Source organism: Phyllobates terribilis, unplaced genomic scaffold (genome assembly GCF_046119375.1).
Source record: "Phyllobates terribilis strain yellow unplaced genomic scaffold, ASM4611937v1 Scaffold_9__5_contigs__length_417890890, whole genome shotgun sequence".
In the NCBI taxonomy this organism is placed as follows: Eukaryota; Metazoa; Chordata; class Amphibia; order Anura; family Dendrobatidae; genus Phyllobates; species Phyllobates terribilis.
The window spans coordinates 400,337,896-400,359,518 of NW_027362769.1; the positions used below are offsets into that span (position 1 = coordinate 400,337,896).

The 21,623-nt window shown below is 49.9% G+C and overlaps 1 protein-coding gene across 1 annotated transcript in view; it reads left to right on the top strand.

Moving 5' to 3' along the window:
- LOC141161433 (transmembrane protease serine 9-like) overlaps positions 1–6,114 on the top strand; it is a 43,319-nt gene extending 37,205 nt beyond the window's left edge. Inside the window, exons 12-14 of the mRNA XM_073646241.1 lie at positions 3,162–3,433; positions 5,249–5,418; positions 5,499–6,114. Coding sequence (XP_073502342.1) covers positions 3,162–3,433; positions 5,249–5,418; positions 5,499–6,011 — 955 coding nt within the window. The 3' untranslated portion in view covers positions 6,012–6,114. The remainder of the gene's footprint in view (positions 1–3,161; positions 3,434–5,248; positions 5,419–5,498) is intronic.
- The last annotated feature ends 15,509 nt before the right edge of the window (positions 6,115–21,623 follow it).

Below are 21,623 nucleotides of genomic sequence, written 5' to 3' on the forward strand. Positions count from 1 at the left end.
GGATCCTCTGCCAGGGATGGTCCACCCAAGGATCCTCTGCCAGGGATGGTCCACCCAAGGATCCTCTGCCAGGGGTGGTCCACGCAAGGATCCTCTGCCAGGGATGGTCCACGCAAGGATCCTCTGCCAGGGATGGTCCACGCAAGGATCCTCTGCCAGGGATGGTCCACGCAAGGATCCTCTGCCAGGGATGGTCCACGCAAGGATCCTCTGCCAGGGATGGTCCACGCAAGGATCCTCTGCCAGGGATGGTCCACGCAAGGATCCTCTGCCAGGGATGGTCCACGCATGGATCCTCTGCCAGGGATGGTCCACGCAAGGATCCTCTGCCAGGGATGGTCCACGCAAGGATCCTCTGCCAGGGATGGTCCACGCAAGAATCCTCTGCCAGGGATGGTCCACGCAAGGATCCTCTGCCAGGGATGGTCCACGCAAGGATCCTCTGCCAGGGATGGTCCACACAAGGATCCTCTGCCAGGGATGGTCCACACAAGGATCCTCTGCCAGGGATGGTCCACGCAAGGATCCTCTGTCAGGGATTTATGTACGTAAAACTATTGGGCATATGGTCCAGTAGAAGAAAATGTAATGATCTGACCTGTGGAAGGATGATGTGTCCATGTGGGAGCAATCAAAGGAAATTTGTCACCAGGTTTTTGCCACCTAATCTGAGAGTAGCATGATGTAGAGACAGAGATCCTGATTCCAGTGATGGGTCGCTTTATGGGCTTTTATCAGCAGGAGATTATCACTAGAGGACTAGTAAACCTGCTGTCAGGAAATCTTCCATATTCATAAGCTCTGTGTAACACCCCCCGACCACTGATTGGCAGCTTTCTGCCTTTGCAGTTCTCACAGAAGGCTGACAATTAGAGGTGGGGTTGTAAGGTGAGCAGGGCGGTAGTCATGGGTGAGGGGCTGCTGTGTTCCCACACCCTGGCACCCAAAAGTAGATAATGTCCCTGGAGGTGTGTGTGTACGAGATAACACTCGCGGTTCGGCTGGTAGCCTTCTCTGACTCCTCCATTCCTGGTCCAGAATCAGCCACACATTGCACAGGACACACTTGTTTCTTTTTCAACAAATTAACTTTACAGAACAGTCCAAACTTCATCTTATTCACAGCACAGTACGATGTTACAGCCGTTTCCATTTCAGCATGATCTATCCCTTCTCTTAATGGCACCCTTGGGCCCTGGAATACTCTATCTGGCTCTGCAGCTCCCATGGTTTACAACCCACTATTTTGACACGGTTTCCCGTCTGGCTTCCCCTTCAGGAAGGTGAATAAGACACGCTCCTCTGTACCTAATTCAGGCCGTAGGTCCCAGATGTCCCAGGAAGAACTGCTGAAGTTAACTGTGGCCATCCGCATGCTGCCCCCCAAAGGATCGTACTTTTTCCATGCTTCTCAGCCCACTGACCTAATCACTTCTTCATCTAATCTCTCATCATATCTCTAACTGACTACAACCAGGAATTCAATACTCTTTTAACTGCCCCCCGCCTCTCCCATACTGGTGTTGTTCCTGAATACTTGAATTGTTCCTATGCTATACTTATCTACTGTATTTCCTAGTTTTAGTGTGCCCTCCACTGCACTTCCCCACTCCTATCTATGTCTAACACTATATCCTATTCCTATACCTATACTGTCCCTGTACTCTCCTTATACTCTATACAATCACACATTACATCATTATCAGAATACATTTGAGTCATTCACATATTAAATGCCTATGAAATTGTACATACTATGCCATTCACCCTATATCACATAAACCGCACACATGAGTGCTTGTGATGCTTTATGCACTCGAAATACACAAAAGTGCACCCTCGTTTTAGTAGTGAAGGAGGAAGAGTATGTTTGTTCTGGACACACTCTGACATGGGGACGGGGTTATACGGAGATCAGCACACTCTTACACTCTGACATGGGGACGGGGTTATACGGAGATCAGCACACTCTTACACTCTTACGTGGGGACGGGGTTATACGGAGATCAGCATTCAGAGATCTGGTAGATGTGCAGCAGAGATAACAGAGATTTTATTAAAATATCAGCAAGCAGCCCAGTAAATGACACATCACTGGAATCAACATCTCTGCCCTTTCATCATGCAGCTCTCAGATGAGGAGCAAACACGGGTGACAGATTCCCTTTCAATTAGACATGAAGTTTTGAATAATTTTTCTATGGTGAGGCCAAATCCTTCCAGTCAGACGCTAGTAGTATTTTCTGGAAAGAGTCCTTTTGCCTCTCATTTTTTGTACCAGGTTGATATTTTGCAGTTTTTGCTATGTTTTGCATTAGAAAAACATTTTAAAAAGAGGAGCTATACTTGTTTTATATTTAATTATTCATCTGTTTTTGCAAAGTTCTGAATCTTTGTATCATACTCCATTACCTTATTTTATTATTATATTTACCTACATTTATCATTATATCTTAATAAGTGTAGTGTTAGCAGCCTCGTTCATACTCTTTTAGAAGCTGCTTTGAACTGCTGCTCTACCAAGAATCAGTACTCAAACACTATTCACAAACACTTTAATTGCCTGAGCATGGGCGGAGGAGAGCAGACAGGCCCAAACAGTGAAGTGTTTCTGCATAGTGTTTGATTACAGTTTTTGCTAGAGCAGCAGTTCAAAGCCGCTTGTAAAAGAGCATGAACTAGGCGGTTAAAACAGTGCTTTCAGCAAGAAGTTTAAAAGAGTGTAAAGCAAAATTGGTAATTGAGTTTAGTACAAAGATTCTAACTTTGCAAAAGTTGATCCATGAGTAAATAAATATTTATATAAGATAGTAAAATAAATAAAATAATAATTAAGAAAATAGTTTAGTTACTCTTTAAGCAATAAGACTTCATCTGATTGGCTCCTATCATATTGACATGTAATACCACTCCTGGCCACCTGGTGTGCTGTTAGGAAGAATCAACTTTCTGATCCATATGGTGTACAAAGTGTTGCCATTGGGGCTCATGTTGTACAACTCTCTAAAGCGCCACCTTGTGGTAGTAAGGTAACTGCAGTATATTTTTCAGAATATTCTGATTGTTTTGGTTTAACCAACAAGTACAATCACCAATGATGATCATCACAATGACTTTTTTATCGTGTATATTGACGTTGCTCTTTGTTATTTTTATCTCAGTTACAGAAATGTCAGCGAATTCACAGTTATATTGGGGGTGCTGAACCTCACTGGAGCGAGTCCCACCAAAGTTTTAGTGGCAGTAAAACAAATAATCATACATCCCATATTCGAAGGCGATGGAACCAGTGGAGACATGGCGCTACTACAACTTTCCTCCCCCGTCACATATAATAGTTATATACAGCCTGTTACTCTTCCATACCAAGACCAGGAGTTTCCAGATGGAAAGGTCTGCTGGCTGACCGGCTGGGGACAGACTGGGGAAAAAGGTGGGGAAGCAAAAAAATCTAAAATCTTTTGTATCAGTTTCTGTTATTTTTATTTTGTCATTTGATTATTCTGGAAAGAGGAAAAAAAAACTACCATGATGTAAGGGCAGAAAGCCTGATTCCGGGGATGTATCACACAGCCTAGTCAGTGACCGTTTTCTCTGCTGTAGATGTTGCAGAGCTTGGAATACTGAGCTCTCTATAACCCCACCCACACCACTGATTGTAAGCCTTCTGGTTTGACAAAAAGCTACCAATCAGTAGTGGGGAGTGTGGTTGGACTAGGAGGCACCAGGCACCTAGTCCTGTAATGATCTCCTGCTGATTAAACACTGATATTATCACTACAGGACTAGGTGCATTGTGCCTCCTAGTCCAACCAAGCCCCCCCATCACTGATTGGCAGCTTTTTGTCAATCAGTGTTGCGGGCGGGGTTATACACAGCTCAGCATTTCAAGCTCTGCTAGATCTGCAGCAGATAATACTGCTATTCTGTTACAACTTCTCCACCCAGTAGACCAAGTGATACATCCCTGGAATCAGGGTTTCTGTCTCTACATCATTATGTTGTCAGATTACATAGCAAAAATGTGATGACAGATTCCTTTTAATTGGATAAATTCAAAGTGAACTTGAGAAGAATCCGAAAGCTCCATGGAGAAGTCGACCTTGGTTGGTTTGTGGTCTCCAGTGCTCTAAAGGAACAGAACCCAAAAAAACAGCCAAAACTTATTTGACTATTTTAAATTTTCTTCTGATTCTTCCAATGCGATGCTGAGTGAAAGGACATTTGTCTCGTAGAGATGTCCGCATTCTGGTGTCAGCCATTGTTCATTAACGTTTCACCAGATACTTCCTTCTCTCCATAAGGAAAAGGAGAGTCCTGCTCTCAGGATCGGTGAAGGTTCGAGAGGTCAGACTCCCATCTACTGAATTTAGCTTTTAGATACAGTTAATTGACACAAGAGCAAATGAGCCAAATATTCAAACTTGGCGATGAAATTCAATGTATTCAATGTGATCTGAATGAGGCTTGATTGCAGGTTACCCTGCTTTCTCCAACCTTTACTGGATGTAGCGAGGGATAAGGAGCTGCTGAAACCTAGCTGTTATGTAGCTAGAAGACTGAAATTCCCCTGTAACTGGGGATAATATACCAGCCCTAGTTACAGGGGAAATCAGCAAAGAAAAGGAATTATTGATATGTAAAAAGCCCCCTCCCTTGCAAAAAAAAATAAAGGTCTTTTATCATCTTATGGGAGGCAGAAAGTATAAAATAAATGAAAACAAAAATTAAAATAGCAACAATAAAATAGAGAAAAGCACAATTTAAAAAAATGAGACCCTGCCAGTCTAAATCACTATAAAAATTGTTCAATATATAAAAATAATTTCTACGGGAAAGAAATGTTTTTAACAGTCCTTTGGGGTTTGAAATAAAAAATAAAAAATGTGAAAAATAGACACTTTTTGAGATTTTTCTTTACATTTGACCCAATATCTGAACACAAAAATGACATAATAACTAAGCCCCATATATCAAAAGAAAAAGAAAAAAAAATTATACCCGTTAAAGCACATGTAGGATGAAACCCGAAAATGTGTCTGGTTAGGAAAGGAATCAAACCCAGGTCACTTCCATAATCACCAACGTGATTTTTTTTTAACAAATCCCCTCTTTTATGGACTGTCCAAGGCTTTAGGGATAGTTGTCATCACCGGTCCCATCTCCATGCTGTATATAGGATAGCCTCAGGACGTGCTCCGTACATCGCATGGCGCATGGTATTAATACGTCCTTTGTTTGGTTTCAGCTAAACTGGCGGCTCCACAGACGTTACAGGAGGTCGACCTCCCTCTTATCAATTATATGGACTGTAATAAAATGTTCCAAAAGGCTTTCAACACAGATTTTCCTTTTAATTTTGTAAAAAAAGACATGATCTGTGCCGGCTATCCCGAAGGAAAGAAAGATGGCTGCCAGGTGAGCGCACTTCATTTACACAGGTAGATCGCCTTCTGTGTGACTTACCCAATATAACTTTATAATTTTGCATTCTGCAGGGGGATTCTGGAGGACCCTTAGTCTGCAAAAATGGGGAATCCTGGATACTGGTTGGAATTGTGAGTTGGGGCATTGGCTGTGCCCGGCCAGGCAATCCGGGAGTCTACACGAAAGTCAGCAACTTTTCCTCCTGGATACAAAATGAATCTGGCATGATTTCAGTTTCAGCAGTGAGCAAGGATGCAATGACTAAACAATTGTCCACCATCGTCACAGAGAAGACAGAAGTAGACCCTGAAACTGTCCACCCGTCCACCCTTATCACAGAGAAGACAAAAGTAGACCCTCAAACTGTCCACCTGTCCACCCTTATCACAGAGAAGACAAAAGTAGACCCTCAAACTGTCCACCTGTCCACCCTTATCACAGAGAAGACAAAAGTAGACCCTCAGACTGTTTCCTCATCTAAAGTGACCAATCGAGGCACCCTCGCAACTGGAAAGAAGCTCCAAATGCCAATGAGTCTTTTGTTCGGGGTCTTTGTGTTGATCAGAATTTTGGAGGTTGTGTAAGAAGTTGTCCCATGTCTGTAAATACGGCCAATTTTGATAACTATAAAATTTATTTTTTTCCATATATTTTAGAAACTTGTCAATAAAAAGTGTCAACCATCAATTATCCCCTATTTTCCATAACGTTAACCCCCTTCTCTCAGCAAACTTACAACGTAGGAGGAATATTCATCAGAGATAGTTTTCCAAATCCATAGTTTATTCATCAGATCTATCAGTTTGCAGTTTGTGTGTCGGGCCAGACCATGGTAGGTGAGAGCTGCAATGTTGAATCTCTTGTTGGTGGACCATTTTGCTTTTTTTTTGCTCCTATTGGTTAATCTTGAACCCTAAAGAGGATTTTACTATAGGTCTATGATCGCACTGCCTCACCAACCAAGAGAACAGGGTGACTGTGCCACCCATATAAATGGTCAGGCAAAAAACCCACGAGGCATTGAAAAATCTGCCCTAAAATCCCAAGTGATGAACAAACTAAATCCACAATCCAATAAGGATTATATTCCTGAGGAATCGACTCCACAGATCCACTGCTCTTACCAGTTTGGTGTTTTTTTAGTTGACAGGTGGATGCCAAGTTATAATGTCCCCGTTGGCACTAAAAACCCTCTCTGACAAGACGCTAGCAGCAGAGCAGGACCTCCAAGGCATAGAGAGCCAGTTCATTCCACGTATCCAGCTTGGATACCCAATAATTATAAGGCACAGAGGAATCACGGAGGATGTTTGTACGGTCGGAAAGGTACTTCTTCAGCATCTTCCAAAACTTTTCCCTCCTTGTCAGAGTACCCCGCGCATCAGGGCCTGGGCGCTGGGAGGGGCTGAGAAAACTGTCCCACACCTTTGACAGTGTTCCCCTGCCTTTGCTGCATTGTATTTGTGTCTCCCTCCCCTGTACTCCTTGGTTGTTCAAGGAACTATGACCTCTGCCATCAGCGTTTTCAGATGGGAATTTTTTTAATAATTCCACAACAAGGGCCTTCTGGTACTGCAACATTTTATTAGACCTCTCTGCCACAGGAAAGAGAGATAGAAAGTTCTTCTTGTAGCGTGGGTTTAAAACTGTGACCAACCAGTAATTATTGGCACCCAAAATGTGTACAACGCGAGGGTCACGATAAAGGCAGAAGAACATAAAGTTAGCCATGTGTGCCAGACTGCCAACAGCCAAGTCTTCCCTGTCTTGACCAACAAGACGACTGTCTATGCTCTCCTCCTCATGCTATAATAATATATAATAATAATTATATAATATAATATATGCAGCTGGATTAGTCCTTAGAAGGACTGTTAGTTCAGATGGATATAGATCTTGCTGTTTTATACCTATACCTAACTAATAAACCGCCAATTCTCTCCTTCACTCAGCAGCACCTCTCCCTACTCAGCCTATTTCCGGGGTACACTGTGACGAGCATAGGGTTCCAGGTCTTACATAGACCCAATGACGCTATGTGGCCAGCCAATCACTGTAATGCCACAACCAACTTGGCTAGGGCATTACAATGAGTGGCAGGTAATCCCCGCATGTTTAGCACCATGTGGAGCGGGGATCCGAGCTCCCTCCAGAGCATCCCGGAAGTACTCGCCGAACGCTGAGCATCTCGAGCAGTGAGATGCTCGGGTGAGTACCGAACAGATGCGAGCACGCTCGCTCATCACTAATGACCACCAAGAGTGCCGTGAAATGAGTAGAGCTGTTTTCTTCTGCCCAGCATGACCAGCCAATTTGACCAGCCCAGTGAAGCACCAGCTTCCTGTCCAGTTCAGAGATGAAGGTTTTTCCAAGTGGGACCTGTGATAAGTCCAGTGGAGCAACAGTAAGCATCTTAGAGGGTTCAATGATGCTCTGAGGCTCCTCTTCCTGATCAGAAGACAGAAAAGACCAGGAAAGTGCGTCCGCTTTGATATTCTTGTGTGCTGGCCGGAAGTGGAGGACAAAATCAAAGCAGTAAAAGAACAAAGACCACCTGACTTGGTGCGGTTTTAGGCATGGTGCAGACTTCAGATAGGCCAAGTTCTTGTGATCTGTGTAGATTGACGCGCCCATTGGGCCGCGTGGGGAACCTGGAACCCGGGCCTTTTTGTGGATGCTGGGGTTTGCAGTCGCCGTGGCGGTGACCCGGTCCCGTGGCTCAGGGCGGTCAAACCAGTGGCAGTCTATTTATGCATTTTTTACGATTAAATGTCCGACTACGCCACCCGTGGATTGCGGTCACTGAGAACCGCCGCTGCAGGAAGACCGCTGAGGCTGATGTTGTGGATGAAGCAGAGGATAGTATAACTCCCCACGGGAGGAATATAGCTTCAGGGCAGCGAATGCGGATGTTGGGGGTGATGGTGCGCGGGAGCAGCAGTAACGACACAGAGTCCTATAATGCAGTCCAGGGTATTTACTCACAGTTCTTTATCCACGTTACTCCAGCTGGTCATAACGTCCCACGTCATACTGTGCTCACCAGGTAAGGGGCTCGGCCTACTCCCAGATAACTTTGGAGCGTTTCGCAGGACCCCCTTTGTGTGTCCTTTCTCTGGCCTGTCATACCCCGCCAGTGACCTCGTTTCTGTCCGGCTGCCTCGGGACTTCTCCGGTAAACATTGGTGCCATTTCCCTGACCCTATGTGGTGCCTTCCTAGCGGGTGTAGCGAGGGGCTGCGCCACATAAAATGTCACAGCCTCCGGTTTCTAGCTGAGGGTAGTTCCCCGCCTCCACTAGTTTTGGGGACCGGTCTCCCCCTTTGGCCTGACCCCCCTACGCAGGTAGATTCGGGCGTGCGTTGGCGACTCACCGGTCCACACCCCTGGGGTCCCTTTGACTCGCCCCCTGGGCCGTGGGGCACTCGGGACCGGGCTTCAGGGCAATGCTGGGAGTAGTAGTGGCGACCCGGTCCCGTGGCTCAGGGTGGTCAGACCAGTGGCAGCCTTTTATATGTTTTAGGTAATGTCCGACTACGCCACCCGTGAATTGCGGTCAGGGAGGACCGCCGCTGCAAGGCAGACCGCTGAGGCTGGTGTTGGGGATGCAGCAGGGAATAGTACAACTCCCCACGGGAGGAGTGTAGCCTCAGGGCAGTGTAATAGGATGCTGAGGGTGATGGTGCAGGCGCAGCAGTAACCACACAGAGTCCAATAATGCAGTCCAGGGTCTTTTACTGCAGATCTTATCACAGACCCACCAGGAGTACAGGGTAGGAATGGACCTGGGTGTCTGAGGGCATTCGGGCGAGCTCCGCTGGTCAGGGTGAGTGGGTAGGCCTACCGTTCTCTCTCTGCCCTTGCTGACTATCTCCCCCTTTAGTGGTATGATAGCTCACATCCCTGAGCTTGCCGTGTACTACGCCTGTATGGCTTGCGACTCGGGCCTTAGGTACCTGTAGCTTCTCCGTGCTGTACCGGTCCCTCTGTGTGGCGGAGCCTCCAGGCTTCTTGGCCAAGGGACCTGAAATCCCTTGCAGGTTGGTTATCTTCTGCAGGGCTTGCAACCCTGACAGCCTCGGACCCCAGTGTCCAGTTGTGTGGTCTCTCTCTGCCAGGACCGGCTCTCGTCGCCTCTGTCCCTAGCTTTCTGTTCCTCCTTTGCCTCCTGGACTCCTCAGCTGCGGCTGACCTGTCCCTCTCTTCTGGGAACCCTTCTGGATGCTTCAGAAGTGGGTCCTGGTCTCCCTAACCCTGCCCTCAGTACCAGTTTTTATAGGGGCAGCCTGCTCCCCCTACTGGCCTGGGACACGAGGTGCTGACCAGAGAACCTCCCTCCTGCTCTCAGACACAGCCTTACAAGTTTGTGGCATCCAGGCCTGGGGTGACACATTCCCCCCTAGGAAAGCTTAGTACTCCGGGACTAAACAAGAAACACGATACAGGGTATAAATTATAACATAAACATAACAGAGAAGAAAACAACAAACAACACCACATATTGAGTTCTTTAGGTCACAGTATGGCCTGTGACCAGGTGTCCATTTCACCCAGTAAGGCGAAGTCTCAACCGGTGCGGGGACCTGTCCAAAGCAAACCCCAAACGTTGGCCCTGGGCGTGGCTGCAAGGCGAAGCAAACTACTTTGGACCACTCGGGACCACGCCAGACAGGTTTTTCTTCCGTGGCCGTCTTCGCAAGAGGCACCAAGTGCAACTATTTACAAGGTAGTTCCGGTTATCCAAAGTTCATAACCTGTCAGTCCATATATCTAGACATACTGGAGAAAACACTATTAGTTACAGGTAACAAACATATTAAATATATACATGGTACATTTAGATTTTGTACCTATATCCTCCAGCGAGCTGGTGTTTGACCCTTAGTGCTCCTGGTTGAGCTCCTTAACCCACTGTCTGGTGGTGGACCAACCTGGCTTTCCCCACTATCATTGAGGGTGCAGCTACTAGCTGGGTGTACAGACAGGGCAGGCAGCTGTCTGCGGGTCCTTTGGTTTACCGCAGGCATGGCAGGCTCACTGTTAGCAGAGGGCTGACTCTTCTGGGCTGCTGGCGTGGGTTCTTCCACCTCTGGGGCCGCTTGCTCTTCTTGTTCTTCCTGTCCTCCTGTAGGCTCCTGCTGGGTAGGCTGAAGGAAGTGTAGGACGGGTAGCACTATTGCGCCATTTATCTGAGTCCAGGTCCGGGGGAACTCTCCGAGAACTGTGCTGATCATCTCTTCCTTGTCCTCTGCGGGTTCAAGGTCATCTTGATCTTCATTTGGACTCTGTAGTTGCTCGGGGCACCGTTTTAGGTGGTCTCTGGAGACGGTGCTAGTGGTTTCTCCTCCATCCTTGGTAATCACACATACCTTCGGGTTGTCGTGGTCGGACTGCAGTACTGTGTACGGGTCTCTCTCCCACTGGTCATCCAGCTTGTGAAGCCTTCTCTTCCGCTTCAGGACCTGCTCACCAGGTTCCAGGGGACCAGCAGGGGCGTGTTGGTAGAAGAGCCTCTCTTGCTTTTCTCTTCCTTGAGCTAGACTCCTCTCCACACTCTCCTGTACCTTCTTGTACTGTAACCGCCGTTCCGTATCCCAGTCCGCGTCTGGGGAGGTGTTCTCAGGTGTCAGGACTCCCATTTCCAGGTCGATCGGCAGCTTACCTGGTCTTGCTCGCATCAGGTAAGCCGGGGTGCAATTTGTAGCATTCACCGAGATATCGTTGTACAAGTCAATCAGGTCTGGCAGCTTCTCCGGCCACAGGCTGCGTTCTTCCAGGGGTAACGTCTTGAGGAGATCAATGACGATATTGTTCATCTTCTCACACAGCCCGTTGGTTTGCGGGTGGTAAGGCGTTGTCCGAATCTTCCTACAGCCGTAGAGGTTGCAGAACTCCTGGAATACTTCAGCCTCAAACGCTGGACCTTGATCTGTCAAGACCTGTTCCGGATACCCATGTGGACGGCAGAAGTGTTGCTGGAAGGCTCTGGCTGCTGTTTGGGCTGTCAGGTCTTTAACAGGAACCACTACCAGGAACCGGGCGTAATGGTCCACAATTGTCAGGGCATAGACGTAGCCCGACCGGCTTGGAGCCAATTTCACATGGTCCAGAGCTGCCAGCTCAAGAGGCTGCCTGGTGACGATGGGTCTCAAGGGTGTCTGCTGGCTGGTACGGTCCTTCCTTCTGAGGTGACATGGGCCGCAGTCCCTGCTCCACTTCTCGATGGCCCTTCTCATGCCGACCCAGTAGAACCGCTCTCTCAGTAGGAACTCCAGTTTCTTCCACCCGAAGTGTCCCGCTCTGTCATGGTAGGCCTCCAGGATCATTGCTGCATCTCGCCTTGGGACCACTATCTGCCAGGTCAGCTCGTGCGTCCGGTGGTTGACAAGCCTTCTGCACAGCTTAACTCGTAGAGGAATAGCCTGCTTTTCTCCTTCCATATCTGCTTGGCTTCCTCTGGAGCGTCCGGGCCAGGGCTAGCGTCTTCCTGGGTTAACATGTCTTTCACCAGACGTATTGCAGGGTCGCTATCTTGCGTTTCAGCCCAGCTGTGGTGGGGTAAGGGGTTGAACATGACGGTGGTTAAGTCTTTGTCTCTTACCCGGTGAGAATGCTGAGTGGAACGCAGGGAGCTCTATTTCCTCCAGCTCTTCCGAGTCGTCTTCTCCTTCAGGTAGGTGGGGCATTCTTGATAGGGCGTCTGCGTTGGCGTTGGTTCTGCCCGCCCGGTATTTGATTGTGAAGTCATAATTGGATAGCCGGGCCATCCACCGCTGTTCTAGGGCACCTAGTCTTGCATTGTCCAGATGTGTCAACGGGTTGTTGTCCGTGTACACGGTGAACTTTGCGGAGGCCAGGTAATACTTAAACCCATGTGACGGCCCATACCACTGCCAAGAATTCTAGCTTGAAGGAGCTGTAGTTCTCTGGGTTTCTTTCAGTGGGCCTCAGCTTCCGGCTGGCATACGCGATCACCCTTTCTCTGCCCTGTTGGTTCTGTGACAGTACGGCTCCCAGCCCCACATTACTGGCATCTGTGTGGAGGATAAAAGGCTGGCCATAATCGGGGTAGGCCAGGATCTCATCCCCCGTGAGGGCCATCTTCAACTGGCGGAAGGACTCCTCTTCCGGCTTGTCCCACTTGAAGGGTGGCTTGTGACTTCTGGATTTAGATTGCCCTATCAGGAGGTCCTGCATAGGGGCTGCCATCTTAGTGAACCCGGGGATGAACCTTCGGTAGTAGCCTACCAACCCGAGGAATTGCCTCACTTCCTTGATGTTAGAGGGGCTTGGCCAGCCCTTAATGGCTGTAACTTTGTCGGGGTCGGGGGCTACTCCCTCTGCACTCACCACAAGTCCTAGGTACTGGACCTTCGGTTTTAACAGGTGGCACTTTGAAGGCTTCACTTACAGGCCGTAGCCTGCCAGGGCTTCGAACACCTCGGCCAGGTGCTTTAGATGGTCCTCGTAAGTCTTCGAATAGACGATCACGTCGTCCAAGTAAAGGAGGACCGTCTCGAAGTTTCGGTGCCCTAGACAGCATTCCATCAGCCTCTGGAAGGTCCCTGGTGCGTTACAGAGCCCGAAGGGCATACAGTTGAACTCACTCAGTCCCATTGGGGTGGTGAAGGCGGTCTTCTCCTTGTCAGCCTCTGCCACAGGAACCTGCCAGTACCTGCTAGTAAGGTCCAAAGTAGAGAAGAAGAGAAGAAATTAGCTGATTTTAGAGCTGCTAAAGACTCCTCTATCCTAGGTAATGGGTATGCATCTTTATGGGTGATACGATTGATTTGTCTATAGTCCACGCACATTCTCATGGTACCGTCTTTCTTTTTTACCAAAACCAAGGGAGCTGCCCAGGGGCTACAGCTATCTCTAATGACCCCAGCTTCTTTCATTTCTCTCAGCATACCCTTGGCGTTCTGATAATGTGCAGGGGGTACAGGCCTGTGTCTCTCTTTTATTGGTGGGTGGCTCCAAGTGGGGATATGGTGTTCTATCCCTTTTACTCTGCCGAAGTCTAGCGGGTGCTTACTAAAAATTCTCTCGTACTCTTGAACCACCCGGTAGACTCCTTGTTTTTGGTGCAGGGGAGTGGAGTCAGCACCCACATGGAGTTTCTGGCACCAGTCCTCCTTTTGTTTCTGGGAGCCATTACCCTCCGCCTGTGGAGATGGAGGCAAGGGTTCCACGGCCCTGATAGCTTTGTGCTCAACAGCAAACAGTTTGGCAAGCGTAGCGTACCTGGGTAAGTGTACCTCCCTCTCCCCAATATTGAGAATGCGAACGGGCACCCTCCCATGACAGACATCAACCACCCCCCGGGCTGTCAAAATGGTGGGCCTGCTGTCTGAGTACACGGGTTCTACCATGGCTTGGTAGTCTCTGCCTCTCAACCCGATTGCAGTCCGACACCAGATCATCATTTCACTTTTGGGAGGCATGGAAATGGGGAACGGGTCACTCATTCTTACGCTACCGATCTCACCACCAGACAGTTCTACCTGCTGCCGTCTCATCAGGGCTCTTATCTCTTTCTGGAGGACTCTCTGTTGGCTGCAGCTCGCATTCATCGCCACCTGCTGTAAAATCACAATTACTTCTGAAAGACAGTTTTCAATTACATTAGTACCCAAGGTTATTTTAGGGTGACTTTCACGACGGTCAGTGTCCACAATGATCACTCCATGTGCCGGCAGTTCCACCTTACCAATCTTGATGGTCATCTCTCTGAACCCCACCTGCGGCACGGGTTGGCCATTGCTGGCAATGATGCTTAAGTCATCGTCTGGGTAGCGGGTTATGTCAGCGTCACTCCAGTACTGCTTGAAAAGTACGTAGGGGATGTTAGTCACTTGAGACCCGGTGTCCAGCAGTGCACTCATGGGGATACCGTCCAGCACTACGGGTAAGACCGGGCGTCCCCCCACGTACTTATCACGTCAATTAGATGGGCCTGATGACCTTATGCCTGGGGGTTGGCCCTCTGCCCCAGGTCTGGCCCATTTAAAGTACAGTACCTTGCTATTTGTCCTGGCTGACTGCAACGGCGGCAAATCGGCTGTCTATCCTCAGTGTAGCGGTCAGCGGGCCTCCCTCTGAACGGTGGGATCCTCCTCCGTCGACACCACGGGGCATCCTCCGGACTGGAAGCCAGCTTGATTGGTCCTGACGGGTCCATCTGTAACAACTGTACGGTCCTGGTTAATGCAGCCACACTCTTTGTTAGCTCCTGGACCTGAGGGTGCAGGTCTGCAGGCTGGGATGGATTTAGGGCCTGTGCATCAGCCCCCACAAGGTCTGCGGGGTAGGGCGCTGCCCCCTGGTGGTAAGTGATGGCAGGGCGCAGGGAAGCTACAGCGCCACCTGCTGTGGGTTCTCTGAGCACCCGGATGGCCCTATCCTTGAACTGCGCAAAAGTCAAATCGGGGTTCTGTAGGGCCATGAGGCGCAGCTGGGTTCTGTGGGCGCTGGACAGCAGACCTTCTATGAACTGGTCAGTCAACAGTCTATCAGAGTCCTGCACGCTGCCAGGGTCAGCCTGTTTGATAGCTCTCAGGGCTTCTTGCAGGTTCAAGGCATAGTCTCTGATACTATCCTGGGCTCGCTGCTTACAGCCATAGAACCGCATTTTGATTTCTGCTGAGGTACGGGTATCAAAGGTACTCCGCAGCCGGGTCAGAATGTCCTTAAGGCTGCGTTCACACATTGCGTATTTTCACGCGCTTTTTTGCGCGCGCTTTTTGAAAATACGCAATGTGCTTTGTGTCTGCCAGCAAAGTGAATGGGAAATTCACTTTGCCGTTCAGACACAGTGTAATTTTAGGCAGTGGGAAAGCGCAGCTGCGTAAAGAATTGGCATGTCAATTCTTTACGCAACTGCGTCCTGCGCTTTCTCACTATTGTGCCCATTATAAGCGATGGAATTACGCAGCGGTGTTCACACACTGCGTAATTCCATCGCTTTTAACGGAGGCGCAGGATGGATACTCACCTACCCGATGTCAGGGGAGAGGCGTCCGGTCCGGTCCGCTCCAATCCCGCGCTTCCAGCATCTGCCGGTGAGCCGATCAGCTGTTTGCTAACCGGCTTGTAACCGGCTTCCGGTCAGCTGATTACAAGCCGGTCACGTGACAGTCAGCTGATCGCTTCACGGCAGATGCTGCAAGCGCGGGACGGAGCAGACGCGTCTCTCATCCATCGGGTAGGTGAGTATCCACACACACAGGACACACAAACACAGACAGTACACATTTCACCCTTCATTTTTCACACTGCGTTTTTTGCTGCGCTTTCTTACGCAGGTAAAAAAAGCAGGAAAATACGCAATGTGTGAACGCAGCCTTACTGTCCTTTTCTCCTCATCTGACCATGATTTCACTTCCCGCTGGGCCGCACCGGTTAGCTGCCCCGTCAGAATGCTCACTTTCTGTTCTTCCGTCAGGGGATAAACTTTGAATAAACTGTGCAGTCTTGCCCTAAAGTCAGTTAAGGTATGGGGGTCCCCTGAGTATTGGGGCAGCCAGGCTGCTCCGGGGATGTAGGGCATAGACAATGGCATCATCGCTGCTGCAGCCCCGCTGGTTGTAGAAGGCCCCTCCGTGTCCGTCATCTTCCTCCCCCCTAGTTAAGCGTGGCCTACCTTCCGACGATCCTCCTCTGTAGGCCGCGTCTCCGCTGGTGCTGCTCCGTGTGAGGACCTTGCGTCGCGTCCTGGTGACGTCAGCGTCGCTCTCTCTCCCTTCCAGGACCTTGCGCAGCGTCGGTGCGTAGGGCGGGGCTTCAAGTCTCGCGCGCTTTGGATGTCCACGCCCCTCTTCTTCCCGCGCGGCATCCTGAAGATGGCGTCCGATGGCGGGAAAACGGCTGAAGATGGCGGGAACCGACAGAAGATGGCGGGAGACGGCTGAAAACGGCGGGAAACGGCTCCAGATGGCGGGAAACCTCTTTTCAAGGTACGTGTACAGTCTTTTTCAGGCACGCAATACCCGTTTGTGGCGGTTTGGTTACTATCCTGCCGACTACGCCAAAGCTGACTCGCCCCCTGGGCCGTGGGGCACTCGGGACCGGGCTTCAGGGCAATGCTGGGAGTAGTAGTGGCGACCCGGTCCCGTGGCTCAGGGTGGTCAGACCAGTGGCAGCCTTTTATATGTTTTAGGCAATGTCCGACTACGCCATCCGTGAATTGCGGTCAGGGAGGACCGCCGCTGCAAGGCAGACCGCTGAGGCTGGTGTTGGGGATGCAGCAGGGAATAGTACAACTCCCCACGGGAGGAGTGTTGCCTCAGGGCAGTGTAATAGGATGCTGGGGGTGATGGTGCAGGCGCAGCAGTAATCACAGAGAGTCCAATAATGCAGTCCAGGGTCTTTTACTGCAGATCTTATCACAGACCCACCAGGAGTACAGGGTAGGAATGGACCTGGGTGTCTGAGGGCATTCAGGCGAGCTCCGCTGGTCAGGGTGAGTGGGTAGGCCTACCGTTCTCTCTCTGCCCTTGCTGACTATCTCCCCCTTTAGTGGTGTGATAGCCCACGTCCCTGAGCTTGCCGTGTATGGCTTGCGACTCGGGCCTTAGGTACCTGTAGCTTCTCCGTGCTGTACCGGTCCCTCTGTGTGGCGGAGCCTCCAGGCTTCTTAGGCCAAGGGACCTGAAATCCCTTGCGGGTTGGTTATCTGCTGCAGGGCTTGCAACCCTGACAGCCTCGGACCCCAGTGTCCGGTTGTGTGGTCTCTCTCTGCCAGGACCAGCTCTCGTTGCCTCTGTCCCTGGCTTTCTGTTCCTCCTTTGCCTCCTGGACTCCTCAGCTGCGGCTGACCTGTCCCTCTCTTCTGGGAACCCTTCTGGATGCTTCAGAAGTGGGTCCTGGTCTCTCTAACCCTGCCCTCAGTACCAGTTTTTATAGGGGCAGCCTGCTCCCCCTACTGGCCAGGGACAGGAGGTGCTGCATGCAAATGGTCCATGACCAGAGAACCTCCCTCTTGCTCTCAGACACAGCTTTACAAGTTTGTGGCATCCAGGCCTGGGGTGACACACCATCATTCCTTGTTCCTGGAGCCTCCTCCGCTCCTCTTCCTTCCTCCTCCTTCCTCCAGGCTCTGGCCGCTCTCTCAGGCCTGCCTGCGGAGCAGATCCCCATGCAGAGGCCCTTACTCTGTCTCCTCTTCTCTCTGACTGAACACCGTCTCTAAGATGGTGCCCACCTTTTATACCTCCCTCTAAGTGCACCCAGGAACTGCCCTTTCCCTCCCATGCACTACAGGGTCCCCCCTTCCTCGGTGTTCCCTCCCCCCATTCCAGCCAGGGACAGGGACTGTCGTGCTCCACTTGGAGCATATCGGTCGCCCTGCCCCCCGGAAATGTGGTGTAATGCATGCAGGTGTCAAGGTCCTGATCCACACTCCATCCTTACCTGGAAGTGAGATATCGCACATCTGGTTGAGATGCAATACCTCTGTAGCGGTCGAACCCTCGGGGCTCTACATAGATAATCACAGGATAAATTTCTCCCTCAAGTAGAGCTCCCAGAGTTAGTTTTATGACAAACAGTTCATGATCGCCTATTGAGTAGTTGCATTCTGGAGCTGAGAAGGCTTTAGTGAAGAAACTACAGGTCACCATACTGCCAGAGGGAGACTGCTGGATGAGGACAGCTCCGGCACCGGAGAAAGAGGCATCCACCTCCAAAAAGAATTGCCTGTTGTTGTCAGGCAGGCGCAGCACTGGAGCGGAGGAGAAGGCCTGTTTTAGGGAGATAAAGGTGCTCTCATCCTTCGCAGTTGACTCCCTGAGGTTGGCACTTTTGCGGGTCAGGGCAGAGATTGGCGTGGTCCGGAAGGAGAAATGCGGAATGAACTATCGATAGTAATTAGCAAATATGAGGAAATGCTGGACTGCCTTCAGACCGTCAGGGTGAGACCACTTCAGAACAGTGGATACTTTCTCTGGATCCATCCTTAGTCCTGTCTCAGAGATGATGTACCCAAGGAATGGAATAGAGGTTTGCTTTAAGAAACATTTTACAAACTTGGCTTACAATCGGTTCTTCCTCAGTCTCTGCAGAACTTGGCGAACATCCCTCTTGTGTGTGGGCAGATTGGAAACGAAAATTAAGATGTCATCCAAGTATACCACCACACACGAGTAGAGAAGGTCTCAGAAGATAACATTTACCAGTTCTTGGAAAACTACTGGGGCATAACAGAGCCCAGACGGCATTACGCAATATTCATAATGGGCATCCGGAGTGTTAAAGGCAGTTTTCCATTCATCCCCCTGGGGTATTCAGATTAGGTTATATGTCCCTTGCAGGTCAAGTTTGGTAAAGCTCTGGAACCTTTGAGGTAAATAAATAGTTCTGATATTAGAGGCAGGGGATATTTCTTTTTGACCAGATTGATACCCCTATAGTTAATACAGGGAGGAAGTGAACCATCACTTTTCATTACAAAGAAGAAGCCTGCTCCAGCAGGGGAGGTGGACTTCTGGATAAATCCCCTAGCTACGTTCTTCTTGATACATTTGGACATGGCTCGGGTCTCAGCCTAGGACAGAGGGTAGATACGGCCTCAAGGAGGAGAAGAATCAAGCAGGAGGTATATAGGACAACCGTACTGCCTGTGTGGGGGTAGTGTTTCTGCCTCCTTTTTATCAAAGGCATCCGGGTAAGTCCAATAAGCGGGAAGCAGGCCAGGTAAATTTGATGTAGTAGCTGTAGGAATGGCAGGGTGAATGGGGACAAGGCACCTTTAATGACAGGCATGACCCCAAAAGAGTACTTCTCCAGATCTCCAATCTAAGAGAGGCTCATGTTTTCGTAGCCATGGTAGGCCCAGGAGCAGGGAATGGGATAGACCAGACAGAACATAAATATAGATTCTCTCCGAGTGCAGCATTTTGACCCGAAGTTCCACTGGCTCGGAAACCAGAAGAACGGCCTCGAATAGAGTTTCCCATCTACGGATAACACTACCAATGGATTCTGTAGACGTCGGGGCAAGATTTTATATTGCTCCACAAGGGGCTGTTGAATGAAATTTCCTGTAGAACTAGAGTCCAGATAGGCTGATTCAACAAATTGGATGTTGCTGCAGGAAATGAGTCAGTGAAGGAGAGGAAAGGTAGGAGCTGTAACATCCCTGGTGGCGTGCTGGCATGGCTTACCACCTCCCATCATGCAAGACCGCCATCTTACCTATCTGTCCAGGCTGCACACTTTGCTCCAGTACTTGCTGTGTGCATGTCTCTTGTCTGATTGCTTAGGGCAGCAGCGCCGTTACTGCCTGATTCTTAAAGTTACTGTGTGTGCACTCCTAACGCGTCCCCAGCCTATTGCTGTGAGTCACTGGATACTTAAACCCCCTCCGTCAAGTAGGAGGTGCCTGAGAAACACTTTCTTTCAGTGTGTTCCCTCCTACTGAGTTGCCAGGTCCTGTCCTGTAGCTTGTCTGTTTCTGCCACCCTGGGGGCTGTATACCCAGACCTGTTACCTGTACCTGTGACTTCTAGTCGGTTTCCGCCACTCTGGGGGCTGTATACCCAGGCCCGTTACCTGTATCTGTGACTTCTAGTCTGTTTCCGCCACCCTGGGGGCTGAGTTCCCAGGCTCGTTCCTGTATCTTGTTCCTGGGTCAGTTCCTGTCTGTACAGTGTCCTAACCTGTTACCTGTTTGTTTCTATGTCCGTTGTTTCCCTTTTCCTGCAGTGTCTGAACCTTCACCTAACTCCAAGTCGTTGTCTCTGTACTTCTGTTTGTGAGTTTAGTGTCCACTTGCTACTTCATTGTAAGTACCTTGTGTGTATCTGCTCTGCTTGTCCACCGCACATGTGTGTTTTGCTCTGCTCTGCTTGTCTACCGCACCTGCGGTTTTGCTCTGCTCTGCTTGTCTACCGCACATGTGGGTTTTGCTCTGCTCTGCTTGTCTACTGCACATGCGGGTTTTGCTCTGCTCGTCTACCACACCTGCGGGTTTTACTCTGCACCGCTTGTCTACCGCACCTACGGGTTTTGCTCTGCTCTGCTTGTCTACCGCACATGCAGGTTTTGCTCTGCACTGCTTGTCTACCGCACCTGCAGTTTTGCTCTGCTCTGCTTGTCTACCGCACCTGTGGGTTTTGCTCTACTCTGCTTGTCTACTGCACCTGCGGTTTTGCTCTGCTCTGCTTGTCTACCGCACCTGCGGGTTTTGCTCTGCTCTGCTTGTCTACTGCACCTGCGGAATTTGCTCTGCTCTGCTTGTCTTTCACACCTGCGGATTTTGCTCTGCTCTGCTTGTCTACCGCACATGCGGGTTTTGCTCTGCTCTGCTTGTCTACTGCACATGCGGGTTTTGCTCTGCTCTGCTTGTCTACCGCACCTGCAGGTTTTGCTCTGCTCTACTTGTCTACCGCACCTACGGGTTTTGCTCTGCTCTGCTTGTCTACCGCACATGCAGGTTTTGCTCTGCACTGCTTGTCTACTGCACCTGCAGTTTTGCTCTGCCCTGCTTGTCTACTGCACCTGCGGGTTTTGCTCTGCTCTGCTTGTCTACTGCACCTGCGGGTTTTGCTCTTCTCTGCTTGTCTTCCACACCTGCGGATTTTGCTCTGCTCTGCTTGTCTACCGCACCTGCAGGTTTTGCTCTGCTCTACTTGTCTACCGCACCTGCGGGTTTTGGTCTGCTCTGCTTGTCCACTGCACCTGCGATTTTGCTCTGCTCTGCTTGTCCACCACACCTGCGGGTTTTGCTCTGCTCTGCTTGTCTACCGCACCTGTGGGTTTTGCTCTGCTCTGCTTGTCTACTGCACCTGCGGCTATGTTCCTGCATCCTAATCTGTACTGGTCCCTATCCAGCCTGCATTCCTGTCTGCCAGTACCCACCTGTCTGCATACCAGCCGTGCCTGCCAGTACCTGCCTGTCTGCATACTAGCCGTGCCTGCCAGTACCCACTGTAATCTGTTGGGGTGAGCCCACACTGACATGTATCTGCTACTGGATGGACTTGTTGTTTGCTGTGATACCTTTCTGCCCAGAAGAGGCTGATTTGGTTTTGAATCCATGGAGTTTTATGAAAACAATAAAACTGCACCTGCTTAGACCAAACCGCATTGCCCATGTGAACGCTCCCTAATGCCTACCTGAGAGCGTGAATCCCTACAATGGGGAAATGTAAAAGAAAAACCCTATTCCACGGCTAAGACTGTGGGATCTGCTAATC